Genomic DNA, 17,811 nt, shown 5'->3' on the forward strand with positions numbered 1-17,811 from the left:
ATGTCTGTGCAAACGATGCTCCGCCCCCTCCTCCCCCACTAACATGTAGCAGGTGAGAAAGACGACCATGTGTAGAGCTACTTTACAGCTGTAAATGAAAACACTGCTAACACTGACACGGGTTGGAAGGAGACTCTCTACCGTGGCAACAACACCAACTTAAATAAAGACATGAAAGACCACAAAAAAGAAAAACCCTTTATCCCAGAACAAACAGAAAAAGAAACGAAGCGAGGAGGAAGGAAATTAATCACACAGACCCAGACCCCAGCACAGACACAGCTCACCGTTACACTTCTTTCAGAGAGGCAATGAGTAACCAGGTACATAAGATCTTCAGCATTAGTTAATGTTAGTTTAGACTGATTACTACAGACTATATTCAGACATTAAAATAATAACAGTATGACAATATGTAAATTATTCGATTTTAAACAAAAAATGTATATATATTTTTACCTGAAACCTGATTTATGAAGAATGTCTGATTATAATAACCTTTAACTGTAACCTACAAGTCTTTAGGCACTACTGTCCTGTATTTACTTTTGGTATCGGATTGATACCGAAAGACTCAGACGGACTGCAAGTCACAGACACCAACATCCTTTGTCAGATAATTACAGTGAAAATATTTGAAATGGCACTGAAACAAACAAACATTGCTCACAGGTCCAGTTCAGTGCGTCGAATTAATAAAGGTGAGGCCTCGCAAGTAACTAAGGTTACAGCTCCTTTGTCACGGTAGCTGCCAATCAAAACAGGCACATCCCTAAATTTAAGCCTTCAGATGAGTGTTGCACAGGGTAGTATTCTAGAGAAAAATACTTTTGTTTAATTTGGGGTCTTACTCACTTTTGGAACCTGTGGCCATTAGAGGAACTGGAATTTTTGACACTACCATGATGGCTTTAATTTCATTTTTTTAAGTTGCTGATGGATATGAAAGCCCGTTTCCGCCACACAAAGAAAAAAATTTCGAGAAAATAACTCAAAATTTCAAGTTATTAACTACACATTTCGAGAAAAGTAGCTCGAAATTTTGACTTTTCTCCAAATTTTTAGTTAATGACTCAAAATTTCGAGTTAGCGCTGCCAATCAGTAATCTACGTGAATGACGTCATTTCCTTGTTACCCGGAAACTGAAGCCCTCAGCTACAAATGCTACAGCTAAGCTACCAATATTACAGCCAGTCATGAATGCACAAATTGCTGATTATTTTCAGCATGGCTTCACAAATGATGAAATCCTTGTGTTATTAGCTGAACAACATGGCGTTACTATCAGCAAACGTACTCTCAAAAGCGCCAATTTGTTGCGATCCAGTTTTGAGGGTGCATACCACGTAGATTACTGATTGGCAGAGCCAACTCGAAATTGCCCCAAAAATGTGTATTTTTTGGGCAATTTTGTGTCACCCCTAGTCAGTGGCAACTTGTTGGACTGGAAAACACAGTCCAACAAACACACACACCACGAATACCAACCACAGACTTTGTTCACTTGACGCGCGCACACACAAACACCAAGTGTTTGCTACTTGTCTGACCTTCTCAAAAGGGAAGTATTGCTTTTTTCACAGTCTCATTTTTCCATCTGTCTCTCTTTTTCAGACACAGTGAACAGAACTCATGAACTGCTGTTGCCATCTGAGCAGAGCAGCTCTGTGTGTAAGCTTGACTGAAGACACCCTCATAACCGTCCATTTCATTCAGAGGGCACTCAGACACAGGACTCACCTCTGTTTGGGCCGTGTAGCTTGACTGGAGACTGTTGAAACCAGACGACTGTAAAACAGAAAGAGTGTCGTTTCAGACTACTTGCAATGAAACGATCGCATTTGAGGTTCAAAGCAACAGCAGGTGTTTGTGTGCATCTCAGGCTCTCACGTACTATACTGGCTTTCTGGTCACTAGGGTTGCAAAATTCCCGGAATTTTCAAAGATGGAATCTTTCCATGGGAATTAACGGGAATTTATGGGAATAAACGGGAATTAACGGGAATTTATGGGAATAAAGTGGTAATTTTCAAAATTGAAGGTTGGCTCTTCTTAGGGAACTTAAATATAGTTGAGGAAAGTATATTTTAGCATAATATTGACAAAAACAAACAAATGCAATTCAAATACACTTGAATATCCATGCCATTCCTTAATCACATGTACAGAGCACAAGCTTGCTGCATGGCTATTGAGACCACCTACTGGCACTGTGCATGCCTCCATCACATGTACACATGGACCACACTTTTGAGCCTGAAGGACAAAGAGTATTAAAGGCACACATTTGAGCCTGTGGACTTAACAAGTGAGGTAAGTTTTGATGATATTATGGGAAAATATATTCATTAAATGTTTAAATTGTGAATATCACATAAAATGTATTAATCTGGTAGATAGCAATCTGATAAGATGCTAAATAAAATGCTAGCATCTGATAAGATGCTAAATAAAATGCTAGCATCTGATAAGATGCTAAATAAAATGCTAGCATCTGATAAGATGCTAAATAAAATGCTAGCATCTAATCAGATGCTAAATAAAATGCTAGCATCTAATCAGATGCTAAATAAAATGCTAGCATCTGTTAGATGCTAAATAAAATGCTAGCATCTGTTAGATGCTAAATAAAATGCTAGCATCTGTTAGATGCTAAATAAGCCATAGCTAGTATAACATAAAGAAGATGCTAGCTTCCTCATTTGGTTGTTTTGTTTTGAAGATCATTCCAGTTGTTTAGCTAGCCTTACTATTTATATCTGTTTATTATCATATTGCAATTGTATTATTACGATCTCTTGCATTGCATTAGCATTTTTACAAGCTCTTGTTTTATTTTACAGAAAAATGCCACGTGCGCTATCTGATGTGTGGAGACATTTTACACCAGCTAATGTACAAGGGAAATCTGTATATATGTGTAAGTATTGTGATAAGACGTACGTGAAGAATGCCACAAAAATGCAGCAGCACATTGCAAAGTGCAAAAAAATTCCTCAAGGCCCAACACATGCAGCAGCCAGGAGTTCCACTCAAGGGGAAAATGAATCTGTTTCAGCTGTATCAGAGTCAGATACCCACTCATCAGCTCCTGGTCCCTCTGGCATCAGAGGATTCTTTGATTTTATGGATGACACTAGCCAGAAAAACGCAGATGAGTGTTTCGCTCGTGCAATCTATGCAACTGGCTCACCCCTGATGCTGACATCCAATGTGTACTGGAAGAGATTTTTGAATGTTCTCCGACCAGCATACATTCCCCCAACCAGACATGCATTGTCTACTCATCTACTGGATGAAGAGTTCAGTCGAGTTCAAGCAAAGGTGAAACAGACCATTGACCAAGCTGACTGTATTTCAGTCATCTCTGATGGATGGTCCAATATCAGGGGACAAGGAATTATTAACTACATAATCACCACTCCTCAGCCTGTGTTCTACAAGAGTGTAGACATAAAGGAAAACAGACACACAGGCCAATACATTGCAGATGAGCTAAAAGTGATCATCAATGACCTTGGACCAGATAAGGTTTTTGCACTGGTCACTGACAATGCAGCCAACATGAAGGTTGCCTGGGCACATGTGGAGGAGACCTACCCTCATATAACTACTATTGGCTGTGCAGCCCATACACTAAACCTTCTCCTAAAAGACATAATGGCACTAAAAACAATGGACACTCTGAATAAGAGAGTGAAGCAAGTTCTGAAATATGTTAAAGGCAAACAAGTAACTTCCGCTACATTTCTGTCAAAGCAAAAGGAAAAGAACAAGAGTACTACACTGAAGCTTCCCAGCATAACGCGATGGGGTGGTGTTGTTATCATGTTTGACAGCCTTCTGGAGGGAAAGGAGTCTCTGCAAGAGATGGCCATATCCCAGTCTGTAGGCATCGACAGTGACATCAAGAAGGTCATCTTGGATGATGTGTTCTGGGAAAGAGTATCTAGCAGTCAGAAAATCCTCAAACCTATTGCAGCAGCAATAGCGAAGATAGAGGGGGATGGTGCCATCTTGTCAGATGTCCAGTGCCTTTTTGCAGAACTCAAAGAAGAAATCCAGACAATTCTGCCCACTTCCCTACTACTGAAAGCAGAGGAAACGGCTGTGGTCAAGTCATTGGAACAGCGGAGGGAGTTCTGCATGAAGCCAGTGCATGCAGCAGCATACATGCTGGACCCCAAATATGACAAGGGCATACTTTCCGGGGAAGAGATCAACGGTGCCTATGCGGTCATTACAGCCATGTCTGACCACCTGGGTCTCGATAAAGGCAAAGTTCTAGGCAGTTTGGCAAAGTATCGAACAAAGCAAGGCCTTTGGAAAGGGGATGGAATATGGCAGTCATGCCAGCACATATCTGCAGCCACCTGGTGGAAGGGACTATGTGAATCTGAGGCCCTTGCACCTGTAGCCTCCATCCTCCTCCAAATCCCACCATCATCAGCCGCCTCCGAGCGCAACTGGTCACTGTTTGGGAACACCCACACAAAGGTTCGCAACAGGCTCACAAATGTGAGAGTGGAAAAGCTGGTTGGCATTCGGGCAAACCTACGGCTCTTTGAGCCTGACACAGAGCCATCCTCAACAAAGCTGGAAAGTGACACTGAAGAGGAAGACTCAGAGTTGGATGCTGAGGAAGTGGACATGTTGTTGGATGATGATGAGGTCCAGGAAGAGTCTATTGACTGAGCAAAAATGAGAAAAGAGGATTGCTTGAAGGAAGATTTGAATGTTTAATGGGACGTTTTGGAGGATAAGTGGCATTTTTCATTTAACCTTTTGAATGGGACTTTGTGGAGATTTTTGGACAGGGGGCATTTTTGAATGAGCGGGGTTAGGGGATGGTAATATTGAACTCAACATTTCTGTTTTTATTCATCCATGAAACAAGTTATTGAAACGTGTTCTATTCTACTGTACTTACAAATAAATCTGTTTAAATATCTGTTGAAAACATTTTGCATGGAGGTTTTCTTATGATTTCTGTTTATATTTATGCTTGGAAATAATATATTCCCAGTTAGTTCTCCTAAATTCCCATTAATTTCCATAATTCCCATTATTTCCATGGACAGTTTCCAATATGGAATATTTCCAAAATTCCCAAGCTTAACTTACCATGGAAATTTACCGGAAACTTTTCGGAAATTTACCGGAAATTTTCCGCCCCTTTGCAACCCTACTGGTCACTCACTAAAATGGGGCTCTAATGCATGTGCAAGTGCCTCCTGAGCACTGTGTAATTGGACTTTGGCATGGGTCCATGTCACGAGACTCCACAGGGGGGGTTAAAAAGCAGCGTGTATCATTTGCTGAACTTCAAATAAACACAAACACAGAAAGTCTGCCTGCAGACAGTATGAATTCTCAGAAACTGTAATGATTAACAACAGGCAGCAAGGGACCCAAATATTCAACCTAACAGGGCAGCTCTTGTTTAAAGTCAAGAGAAGGATTGGAATAATCACAATCATCCTCACAATTCTTCCTTCATCATCGACATGCTGTCGTTATTGCCATCAATTTACCCTCAACAATAACCTTCCAGGTAATAACAGGGCAGGCAGTCCCAGCATGTCCTGAAGTAATTCCTAAAACGCCACACTTTCCCCCTAGAATCAGAGTTTTACGACTCAGAAAATTATGAGAAAATTGCATTTACATTTAAACCAATCAGACTCAGATAAAAATAAACAAACAAACAAACTCAGGTAATTTGTGCTAGTAAATGATCAGATATGATTAGCATTATTACATTATTGTAATGTCATACTGAAGTGATGGACAACAGTAAAAACCCTTCGCAATTACCCAAGTTAAAGAATGACTTGTAACCTCAGGGAGTCATGAAATGATCTCCTTATCGCATTAAGAGAGATAAGACAGGATGCTTATTTAAAAAAAAAAGTTTGCAACACAGCTGAGACCTTATGACTTTAGATATGAGGCTTTGTGGTAAGTTTCACTTATAGTCCAGTATTTTGTTTCACAGTGATGAAGATGTATCCCAAATGGGGGAAGAAGAAACACGAAACAATCACGCTGGTTGGTTACAGTAGCTTAGATGTGTAAAAGAGGGGAACCTGCCCTTTGCTGCCAAAAAGCCAATCTAAGATCTCAATCACTTTGAATTGCAAAACCTTGCAAGAGGCGTCCGATGCTCCTGTCAGTTTGGCTGCACTTCCTGTTCACAATAATATTCTTATCAGCTCGTGATGTGTGACCAGTTTGCAGAACTTTCATACAGAGAGCTCTTTTCTGAGAAAAATTATTAAAAGCACCTGTGTGTGTACATCAGCTGGCACCAGTAGGATAATGCACAGAGCTGTATCAATCCAAGCAGAACTACAGCGTTTAGCACGGATCCTCATCGGGTCCAGAGTCAAAATGCTCCCACTGGTAAAACCTGATGTACTGAAATGCCTACCAGCTCTCAGGACATAACCTCTTGATCCACCACTAAATATTAAACATTTGATTTTATTTCTTTTATGTAGGTGGATTTTCTTCCATTTAACATGTGCTCATTAGAGACCTCCAGCTGTCAAGAGGAGACTATATTGAGCTTTAATTACACACAGTTCTCATAAACTTTATAGAGTCTTTGACAAGTGGCATTTATAACCAGAGCATTAATGAGATCTAGCTCACAATTCACAAGCTACTGCCTGTAAAAACAGCAAATGTAACCTTGACCTTGAGCACAACTTGGGTAAAGATCCGTTTGATAAGGTCACTGGTCCTTCACCAAATTGAGGACAAGTCCTCAGACCCCATTAAGTCTTAGGGGAGATGGTTTTGCAGTGATTTGAGTTTGTGCCACACAGCAAGGAGCTGCTGGGCTCAAACACCTTTTCTGAGGAGTCTGGCTGCTCTGTTTGGCTTTCCTGTCCAACTACTGCTTAAACAGGTGAGTCTAAACTGGTTGACGGTCTATTAGCAGTCTGATGGACTGTTGACCTGTCCATGATGTAACCCACCTTTCACCCTATATCTAAAACTGCCCATTTTTCTTCTTTAATGTTGCTGTGCATTTTGACTGCTGATTTAGTATATCACAAAAAAAAGTTATCTTTTTACCCAGACTATTTTGTCCTCATAATCACTGAAAGCTATAATCGCCACTGAGATTAAGCTCAGAATAAATGGCCCAGTCCTAGTGGATTCGGGACGTTTATAGAACAAGAATTTCCAGAGGCATTACTAAATGTTTCCTTGTTCTTATTTTGTATTAAAGCAGCATTCAGACTTAACAGGATGCGTGCATTTCTGTGACTTCCTGTGTAAACTGTTGGAGTCCCAACTGCAGCTTCTGGTCACTGCCACCTTGTTACTGACTGCTCTTTTAGCTGCAGTACAGCTAAGGTGATAACAAAGAAATGGTTAAGTGATTATGAGGTCAACTGACCTTTCTGCTCACAATCACCACTGCAGTGACTTTATTTCTACGCATGATATCACTTCCATGCAGGCCAAGCTGCAGCCGTAGCATAAAATAATATAGCAGATGAGTGTGTGATATAACCATGTTGCAGCTGATGATATAACAAGCTCTGCAGGCAGATTCACGCTCCACAAAACAAAATGCAATCCATCGTCTCAGAGCTCCTCAAAGAGACAAATAAATGAAGGGGGAATGCAACAAGGAGACAACTAAGGCGACTAGGTGAGGATGAGATTGAGATGCAGAGAATGCACTCTCACGTGTGCAAAAGTAGAAACTATTTACAGAAACACTGCTTTTATTTTAAATTACTTTAATTACTAAAGCTAGAAATAACAGCCCAGAGAACATATGCAAGAAGTGGGATCTCTCTTTAGCCAGCCTTGGGCATGCCTTCATCCACACTTTGTCAGGTGAAGACAAATGACAATTAAGGCCTTGCAGGACCAAGAGACTCTTGCAATGTCCAAAGGGTGTAAAAATATACAGAAGGCCACTCAACGAGGGAGTCACTCTCTACAAGTCACTCTCTACAAGTCACATTTGTGTGTGCACACAACGATGCGGTGCAGATACATGGTCTGACTTGTAGTAGTGGACCAGCAGATGATTAATCAGTGTTTTAAAGGCACACGAGCTGCCGAGTCCTACCCTGTTTGTGTGTCTGGGCATTAACAGGAATCCCATGTGTGTGCAACACCACAGTGAATATGCAACATAACACAAAAGTGAGCTATTTTCTGTCAGGAAGAAAACAAACAAACTGCACTTCTGAACCACAGCTTCCTGCAGCGAGGCAGGAAAACGAGCACTGATCTGCCTTGCTCAAAGGCACTTCATAATGGATTTAAGTGAGATCTCTGATATCATTCCCAGTTTTTTTCTTGTTAAACAGGTAGTTCCTAGTAGCTCCTTTTGGGGAAAACCCATTCCTGTTGATGATCATATGACTAACACAACCCTACTGAGTCTAAGAAAACTATATTTCTCTACCCCGAATACAAGGCCCTACAGTATAAGCTGTACATGGGGTTCACAGCAAGCGAGATTAAAGGTTTGCTTAGCTGTTGCACAAGTCACATACTTGCAGTTTGATTAAAAAAATAAAAATAAAAATAAAAATGTTCCACTCCTGGCTGAATTGCAAACACAGTCAGGTATAACTGCTCCAACAGCGGAAAAAACTCAGCAGCTGATCATTTTTACTGCTGTTGTCACCGTGTTTGTAAGGATAATCAGGATAATCTGATCTGCTTCTTCAGCGTGTACGGCTTAATAGGAAAAAGTGATTTTTAGGCTTAAAAGCAACTCAACCGGTGCGACACAGCGGACTAATTTAGAGGTCGAATTATGACTGCAGATAGAAATCTGGGTGAGCGATGACTTTGTTGGTCAGACATTGGAGCAGACAGACAGGCTCAACGATAAACTTGTTGGATAATCAGTAGGCCTGCCAAACTGAGAGCCTGACCCCCTGCAGAAGCCTGCAGCAGTTTCACTTCTCTGACACAGTCACTAACAGGTTTTAAAGCAGAGTAAAATAGAGTAGAAGAGACAGATAAAGATTTGAATAATGTAGATGAGCACGAGGCGAACTGCTGTTACTGGCCTATCACATATATTGGCACATCTGTTAGTCGAGATACACAGATATGAAGGACATGCACGGACATTTGTAATTTTTTTTTTTTTTTTAAATAGAGTGGCTGTAGCCCTCAGCAATATCTGCAGCACATGCAGCAGAGTACATCACAGCTTAGCAGACTATGGGCACCCTGATGGCTTCCGATTACCTGTATGCCTGCAAGCAGTTGGCTGGTTAAAAGAAATGCAATGTTTATGGACAGCCACAAAAAACAGACAAAATTATAGCTGCTTAGATGCATGTTTTAATTGATTTAAAAGACTGTGTAGGAGGGCACTAATATTTTTTGTGCCATTTTATGTCCTATACGCTACCTTTCACTGTATTTGCTGCTTTTTTAAATATTGTGTTTGTATAGCTTGAACCAGATTTGATATAAATGGGTCTTCGTAGTTAAATAAAGTGAAAAAGCATTTGCCTCCTTCTAGACTTCTTCCTGTTTTTGCTTGATACGTGTGCATGTTTCAGCTCAAATACATTTTACATATCAGGCAAAGATAAACCTAGTAAAGAAAAATCTGATTTTAAATCATTTGTTATGCGTTTCACGTTACTGTGGAGGAATTTTGGCTCATTCTTCTTTGCAGAGTTGTTTTAAATCAACCACACTGGAGAGTTTTCCCAAGTATGAACAGCCTGTTTAAGGTCAAAGCATCTCAATCAGATTCAAGTCTATTTGGAGGTGGACTTGGTGTGTTTTGGAAAATTTGCATAACCAAAGCGAGCTTGAGTTTCAGGACACAAACTGATGGCCGGACATTCTCCTTCAGGATTTTCCAGTATAGAGCAGAATCCATAATTACATCAATCACGGGACGCTGTCCAGGTCCTGAAGAAGCAAAGCAGCCCCAGACCATCACAGTATCATGTTTGAATGTTGATCATGTTTACACAGGAAGTCACAGAAACACACATCATGACGTTCATTTTGTGAAATGCTGTGTTAGTTTTATGCTGGATGTAACAGGACTCAGACATTTCAAAGCGTTCAGCTGGTGTTCAACTGGTGCACTCTTGGAGTATTTTTTTTATTTTTTTTTTTTTTTAAATAGGCTGGCCACTCCTGGGAAGGGTCAACACCATTTCAGGTTCTCTCCATTTTTGGATAATGGTTCTCACTGTCCTTCGCTGAAGTCTCAAATCCTTAGAAATAACCTTTTCCAGACTGAAGATGTCAACAACTTTGCTTCGCATCAGTTCTTCAGTTTCACTTTAGATTGTGAGACGAAGAGTTTCTTTTTGAGATCTTTTAGCCTTCTTCATGTTGTCAGACAGGTTCTAGAGAAGCGATTTCACGAGTCAACAGACCTGGCAGTAGGGCTGGGCCATATTATACCGTTCACGGTAATATCGGTATAATGTTAGGCAACGATAGGAAAATGAAATATCGCGATAGAATGGGAGTAAAACGCGCATGCGCAGTGCCTTTGTTTTCATACGCACATGGCCGATTGTTGAGTGAAACAGATGAACCACAATTGGTTTGTAAAAATGGTGCAACTTCCGTGATGTGGAACTGGTTTGGTTGTTGTCCGTCAGATACACGACAAAGCACATTTTTTTGCAGAACATGCAAGCGGCCGTCATTATTGTCGTATTTGTCGGACTAAGATGCTCTTATATGTGGGAGTAATCTGGGTCCTAAACTCCGTATGTTTCAGGTCAAACAACACTGCAGCATCACTGAGAGTTAAAAACTGTCTAAATTCTTTCATCTTTAATAAAACGATCAACATTGCTGCTTTACCAGGTGTAACTATAAAGTTTAACTTCCAGGCATCCATGAAAACAAGTTATTACATTTAACGGAGTTAGAAGTTAGCAGGAAGCTAGCGGAAGTTAGCTCGCTAGTTTCGCTAGTTACCTAAACATGATATAGCATGTTCTGACAGAGATTTCTGAAAAAATTCAAACGTACAGCTCTGCTATCACTTCCAACACAAATGAAGACAGGAAACTAAACAGCAGTGACGTTTGTAGGGTTACTGAAGTTGGGCTAGCTGCTATATAATGATGTGCTACGTGATCGCTAGCGACACAGCTATGTTAGCATAACATAAACAGTGAAGCTGGAGGACGAACACTAACACTTTTCCACTTATAAAAGTTAACATGAAGGTTCCTCATGGTTAGAGACAAATGCAATCGCATGGCAGGATGCTGTACACGGACCAAACTTCAGTCAGGAGAACAACTGAGATAATCCATCCACAATACGAGGTTAGTCATTAATATACTGCAACAACATGGGAATAGAGCAGCTGCCAGAGAATTCAACATTAATGAATCAATGGTACAGAAGTGGAGGAAGCAAGAAGAATGAGTTTAATCAAGTTTGATTTATCTGACTGCTTTGTTTCGCTTAATGTGCCTTATAATCCCGTGCACCTTATGGTCCGAAAAATGCGTACTGCACACTGCAGTTTAATGTTGCAAAGCACCTCTTTTTAACTTCAGTGGATATTATACATGGTTATGCTCAGGATATGTCAGCCCATTTCTACTGGAAATGTCTTTTGGTTAAACTTTCAGCAAGGAATTTGCATTTGCACTGTTACATTTTTATAAAGCTTTAATGTACATAAAAACCAGCTTCTTGTTTAAGTGAAAATAAATGGAAGGTTGTCTTTTTGCGCTAGTAATGTTGTGGAGTTGTATTTTGTCTCACATCAATTATATTGTCAGTTATATCGTTATCGCAAATTTTCAAATATATATCGTGATAAATATTTTTGGCCATATCGCCCTGCTCTACCTGGCAGTAATTAGGCCTGGGTGTGGCTAGTTAAATTGAACTCAGCTGGCCAAAAAAAAAGTGGTTAATCACATGGGGGCAATTATTTTTTTACGTAACTTCAGGTAGATTTGGATAGCTTTTTCTCTTAATAAATGATACCATGACTTAAAAACTGTATTTTGTTTTCACTCAGCTTATCACTGTCTAATATAAAAATTTGTTGACCTGAAACATGCAAGTGTGACAAATGTGCAAATAAATAAAATAAAATAAAATAAAAAAGCAGGCAAATACTTTCACACAGCAGTTTAGCTTGAATAGTAAATCAGTCAGAGCCTAACAAAATGCCATGCAATAAACGGTATTACTATAAAGGTGATAGTTAAGAGCAACCCTACTTGCCTATTTTATTTTTTTATACAAGTTTGATTGCTTTCTCAGTTGATTTTTTATCTTTTTACTTGCTATAGAAATACTGTTAGAAAAGATTGTACTAAAAATCTTATTCTTAATAACATTTATGTGGAAGATTTAAAAATAGCAAAGAGGTAGAGGAAGTAAAACACAGGCTAAAAATGTCAACGTTTGCATTACTGTGAAGTAAAGCTCGGTCCACTATGAGTGGGGAAACACATGCAGCTAATTTTGATGCTAGCTGGCATGTAGCTGGAAGCAGCCACTGTGCTTTCGGGCAGTCTTCGTGGTTATCTTGGTTCATATACAGACAGTCCTCCTCCCTTCTGCCAGGCTATATGTTAGCTGAGCCACCGGCAGGCATAACAGCCCACACAGCTGTCTTTAACCCCGAAACCCTGATTACTGCCGTCTAAACGCGCCGTGCAGTCGCTCAGTCTTACCTCTTTGACTGCGAAGGCGGCTCCAAGTCCACAGACAGAGCTCAGGCGCGCTTTCTAAGCGTAGTTTATAATGAACTTGAGCTAGCCAGCCTTGTCCATTGTCTGGAGGAGATGCTGAGTATCTGCTCGCCAGTGTTTCAAGCATTAGCCTTTCCCTTTCTGTCTCTCACTGTAAAAATACTACTTCGGCCCCCTTACCGTAAACCGCCGCATAAAGGCGCAGTTATATTTTCAGCAAATAATCGCCATCGATGGTTGGCAAATAGGAAAGAAGACTAGGGTCACACATGAATACAATAAGTATTTCGAAAGTCAAAAAACGAGAAAATACAGGGTTAAAAATTTAAATACCATCACGACGAATAGGATATAATCAGAAACGCCGGGGGGGGAATAAAAAGAACTTTACTTACCTCTAGTGGACGTGAAAACTCACTACAGGAAAACCCAACAACTGCTTTGCGCATTCGTGAACACTTTACGGTTACAACGCAGCGTGACGGACATTAAAACAAACGTGAGGAGCACCAATCGGCTCCCAGGAGAGGCGGGACCCGTATGGATAACGGACCTAAAAAAAATCTCCCAGTCTATTTTTATTAACGGACACGTTTGCTGATAATTACATGACTGGCTATAAGAAACGATATGAGAATGTGAATGCGTAGGACACATTGGAAGGAAGATGCTGTCTGCCGAGCTGGAAACACACTAAAGTAAGTCACAGCCAGCGATTAGCACAATGCTATTAGGCTGTAACAGCTAGCTCTAATTGCAGTGTTTTTAATCTGACAATGAATACAATTATGGCATTAAATTATTATTTCAAAGCGGCCATCAGCGAAATGTTGTTTGATGCTGCAACGGAGAGCATAGCTGACACCAAATAATCCAGTTAGTTCTGATTCCTGCCTTGCTGTCAGTTTTTAAATCCACGTTTTATGCTACAAAAGCATGCATTTATCATTATTTAACATATTTTCTGATTATAACACGTGCACATGTGGTCTGTCTGTGTGCAGCTTCTGTCTGTCTCCTCCTCTGGTCTCCACTGAGTGAGATGTCTCTGGCTCAGAGGGTTTTGTTGACCTGGGTCTTCACCCTGGTTTTCCTCATTATGCTGGTGCTCAAATTGGATGGAAAGGTAACAGTTTTCATAGCTTCATCAGCAATCTCCACCCAGTCTCCATCCAGTGACACATTCCTCCCAACAACCTCAACTATTAGCATCTTCTCCCTTTCCTCTCTACAGGTGCAGTGGAACTGGTTCCTCATCTTTCTCCCTGTCTGGGTTTTTGATGGCATCCTCATCCTCATGCTCGCCATCAAGATGGCAGGCCGCTGCAAGCCGGGATACGACCCGCGCAACGGCTCTCCAGACCTGCGCCTGCGTAGCTGGTACCTGACAGCCATGCTGCTGAAGCTCGGCTTCTGCCTGACGCTGTGCGCCAAGCTGGAAAGGCTGGCCGACGTGAAGCTGACGTTTGTGTGCATACCACTGTGGACCATGTTAATGGGGGCGCTGGTGGAACTGGGGTTGAATATCTTTCCTGAAAGGAGAGAGGCTTAGTAGCCGCCTAAGATCTCAGCGTGATTTGCATCACCCTCGACAAACCTGTGTAAAAACACGAAGGCAGACATTGGGAGGAGATTTGTGTTTATCTGGTCTCGGCTTTGTGAAATAGGAGCTTAGCCTGATTATGTTTCCAGAGAAGAATCAAATCTCCACATCAGCTATCAGTATTACTGTTAAGAACAAGAGACTTTGTGTAGGCAGATCACACAGTTGGAAGTGCACAGATTTCGTCATAACTTACTCGGAAAATGTGGCCTGACCTTCATCACACTCACAACTGCAGAGAAACACAATCTGGCTAAACTAATGAAGCACAAACTGGATTTTGCATGATGTTATATAAGATGAAATAACTCCCATGCCCAGGCTGGAGAATGGACGTGAATCTGAAAAAGCACCTCAATGAGATCAGAGAGCAAACAAAGCCTGGTTCTTGATAAAAATCTGCCTTTTTAAAGAAAACCTGGAAGGGGTGAACCACGCTTTCGTTTCGGTGACTTTCCCAGGAACTTAGAAGAAGCATTTGCAGGTTCACAAAACTGGAAAAATGTTTTTCGAGTCACACTAAGAAGAACTCTGAGGATATTCAGGAAAGCTGCCACCTTGCCAGGGAGGTGAAAAAGAAACCAAGGGTAATGACAAAAACACCTCCAAACAGCTGAATAAAGTTTACCATAAGAAAAACACTTAAGAATGATGTTATTGGAAGAACTTGAGGAAGAAAAGCACACTACAATACATGCCATATTTGGAAAAGACTATATCTGAGCACTCAGTCTTTTGGACAACAGTAAATAAAAGCTCACCCCAACAGCGAAGCACGGTGGAGGTACCATCATGGTTTGGAGCTGCTTTGCTACCTCACAGCCTGGACACCTGTCAGAATTTATCACCTTAACCCGAGTGGACATTGTTGGTGCTAAAGGAAGTGCAATGGGCCTGGACTGTGAGCGATCACGCTGTGTTTTTTATACAAATATATACATGCTAGTTTAGTCATATTATAATCTTAAACCTTTCTTGCAGCTGTGGGTGTTCAGGCCTCATCAGTGTTCATCAGTAGAGCTGGGACTCTACTGAGCTGCTACTAAGTCATGTAAACATGGCAAAAATAGCTGAAAGAGGGCCATATGGGAACAGCTGTATCTGTAAAACTACTGTGAAGCCAACACTGGAAGCAAAAAACCCAAAACATCCTCTGATGCTTTGTGTTTTTATGGATTGAAAATGTCCAGTATTGTTTTTCTAAAGTTTCTTTTTGCTGAATGTAAATGACGGCAGCTGCACAGGCAGGAACTGAATCTACTTCCTGTGTAACTATCACGCTCGCTACAAACTACGGTGTAAATTTTTGACTTGTTTTCCAGGTTTATTTTTTAAAACCTTTAAAAGACAGCAGCGAGCTTAGCTGCAAACACAGAAGTGGGGGATTTAAGAAGCATCTGATGTGCCATTTTCCACAGGCTGCCCTCTCTGCCTTATACAAGTTCTCTTTTGTACTTTCATCATCATGTGTTCTCTTTAACTCAGTCTCTGCACTCAAGTCCAAAACTCTGATCACAAATAAACCTTTGTGTGGTTAAAAAAAAATTACAGTTTTAGCCACGAGAGCACCGAGCTGATTCCAGTTTCATAGTTTCATAGTCGGTTGACTCTGTGCATGGGTGAAAATGTATTTAGCGCCATCGGTTGTTTCCTTGTGTTATTTTGCATTGAAATTTTGAAATTGCATGCATGTGTTATAATAATAAACTAGTGATTTACACTACACTGTGTGTCTCAAAACGATGCTTAAAAAGTGGTTCCAAATTGAAGGTTGGCATCAGTTAGAGCTTGTTGAAAACAAAGTATTGTGGTTGGGAAAATCCCTCTGGGACGTAACCTGAAATGAACCGTGAGGCAGCCAATCAGCTAACAGCAGGGTGTGCGTGCACGCTCTTACACATTAGCTCCTCTGAAACGCGCGCACGAGTTTATCTGGCGTTACGTAACACTCTAATTTAATGGTTTATGACAGGATTTTAAAGTTTAGATGTATTTGTATTGTGAAAAAAAACTAACTATGAGAAACTATCCAAAAACACCTTTAAAGAAGATGGAAAAGGCAAGTATCTCATTTTATTTTATGCGACTAAATGTTATAGCACCTTTTTTTTTGCTTCACTTAATGAGCAGCTATGTTTGCAGGTTAATTTAGCTCTTGAATGCTTTATCTTCACAGCAGTTAAGCTCTGATTAAATAAAAGGTTATCTAAGAAACAAATGTATCCAAATGTATTTTGTTTGACATTAATCAGCACACAACTTCTCATCTTTATCTTGTAGGAGGGGGGCGCACATCAAAGCACTTGCTGCTGCGTGAAAAAGAACATTTTCACATGGCTCTCTGCAGTTCTCTGAAAAACTAAATACGCCCAGTAATAACTTGAAGTCATCATTTCCTGTATGACTTTATCAGTGTCTCACATCATTGTGGAGGAATTTCGGTCCAGTCTTCTTCAATCTCGCTGCAGTATTTTAGTTCAGTTGAGTTCTGGACTTTGACTTGCTCCGGTCCTGTGGATGCAAAAGGAGCTCAAATCAACATCCCTCCATCGCCGTGCTTCACAGTCGGGAAGAGGTGTGTGTTTTTCACCGAACATCTCCATTTTGTTCTCGTCTGTCCATGAACATTGTTACAGACGTCTTTTGGACTGTCCAGATGTCCAAAGAGACTCCAAATAAGCCATATGTGTTCAGCCCTTTTCTAGTTGCACTGTCATTCATTTAAATATTTCACATCCTGAGTCCTGTTGTGTGTCTGTTTTATAGAGGTGCTCACACTTGCTGATGATCAGTTAATCAAGAGCATTTAATTAGCAGCACCTGCCTGCTAACTACCCCTTAATTCCAGTGGAAGATGTAAGCATGTACTTTGAGTTTCACACACTGCTTCTGCATTTTGGCTCAGTTTATGTTAAGTAATAATTGTACCTGTTTGTAAAACTAGCTCCAGTTTACTTTTTAATGAGTAGCTCATGTAGGACAGGCAGCATTATAAGGAGCAGGTTTTTACCTGTTCTAAGACATTTTCTGCAGGTTCTTACTGTTAATAAATTAACTTATTGCATTGGTTTTGGTTTGTACAGTTTCCCAACGTGCAAAAACGTTTCTCTTACTGGAGTAATTAGAGTAGCAGTTAGTTAAATATGGGGAAGCAATAGTGCATCTTTATTAGCAATCTTGTGGTGTAATATGTAACAATATCACTCTTTAATGCCATTTGGCAGTTTTTGCTTTACTAGTTTTGTTGTTTTCACTTGTATTTGTGTATTATATTCAGCATTCTACATGCAGTTCTATTGAATTAAATCTATTTCTTGACTTATTGAGCTCCTTTAATGTATTTTTCCTATTGAATTAACTCATTTTAGTATCATTTGTGTTTTAACTGTTCCACTTTATTCTAATAAACCATTTATTTAGTTTATGTTTAATATTTTGGCTGTTACAACACAGGAAATTCCCAACTTTTGCAATAAATATAGTACATCTTATCCTATCTG

The 17,811-nt window shown here is 40.4% G+C and overlaps 3 protein-coding genes across 6 annotated transcripts in view; 2 read left to right on the forward strand and 1 right to left on the reverse strand.

Moving 5' to 3' along the window:
* The window catches only part of LOC146555719 (protein PHTF2), a 58,662-nt gene extending 45,784 nt beyond the window's left edge, over positions 1-12,878 (reverse strand). For 2 of the 4 annotated variants that reach the window (XM_085250938.1, XM_085250934.1), the window contains exons 1-2: positions 12,691-12,878; positions 1,742-1,789 (exon numbers count right to left, since the gene is read on the reverse strand). The gene's annotated coding sequence lies outside the window, so the exon portion shown is untranslated. The remainder of the gene's footprint in view (positions 1-1,741; positions 1,790-12,690) is intronic. The other 2 variants (XM_085250937.1, XM_085250935.1) reach the window with 2 other exon arrangements.
* On the forward strand, positions 2,037-4,696 carry LOC146555720 (uncharacterized). The gene is made up of 2 exons (XM_085251091.1): positions 2,037-2,314; positions 2,845-4,696. Exon 2 carries the CDS (start codon positions 2,849-2,851, stop codon positions 4,694-4,696), a length of 1,848 nt encoding a protein of 615 aa, XP_085107217.1. The 5' UTR covers positions 2,037-2,314; positions 2,845-2,848.
* Positions 12,879-13,239: 361 nt separating the features above from the next.
* On the forward strand, positions 13,240-16,034 carry LOC146555721 (transmembrane protein 60-like). Its single transcript, XM_085252661.1, has 3 exons — positions 13,240-13,406; positions 13,713-13,834; positions 13,943-16,034. Exons 2-3 carry the CDS (start codon positions 13,751-13,753, stop codon positions 14,258-14,260), a joined length of 402 nt encoding a protein of 133 aa, XP_085108787.1. The 5' UTR covers positions 13,240-13,406; positions 13,713-13,750; the 3' UTR covers positions 14,261-16,034.
* The last annotated feature ends 1,777 nt before the right edge of the window (positions 16,035-17,811 follow it).

The sequence above is a fragment of the Mchenga conophoros genome, linkage group LG17 (genome assembly GCF_057382185.1).
Source record: "Mchenga conophoros isolate Kocher_MC1m ecotype Shallow Benthic linkage group LG17, M_conophoros_male_GT1.1, whole genome shotgun sequence".
In the NCBI taxonomy this organism is placed as follows: domain Eukaryota; kingdom Metazoa; phylum Chordata; class Actinopteri; order Cichliformes; family Cichlidae; genus Mchenga; species Mchenga conophoros.

Coding starts and splice junctions, on each gene's coding strand:
- LOC146555720 (XM_085251091.1), top strand. CDS start 2,849: ATGCCACGTGCGCTATCTGATGTGTGGAGACATTTTACACCAGCTAAT.
- LOC146555721 (XM_085252661.1), top strand. CDS start 13,751: ATGTCTCTGGCTCAGAGGGTTTTGTTGACCTGGGTCTTCACCCTGGTT. Junction 13,835..13,942: donor TGCTCAAATTGGATGGAAAG/GTAACAGTTTTC, acceptor TCCTCTCTACAG/GTGCAGTGGAACTGGTTCCT.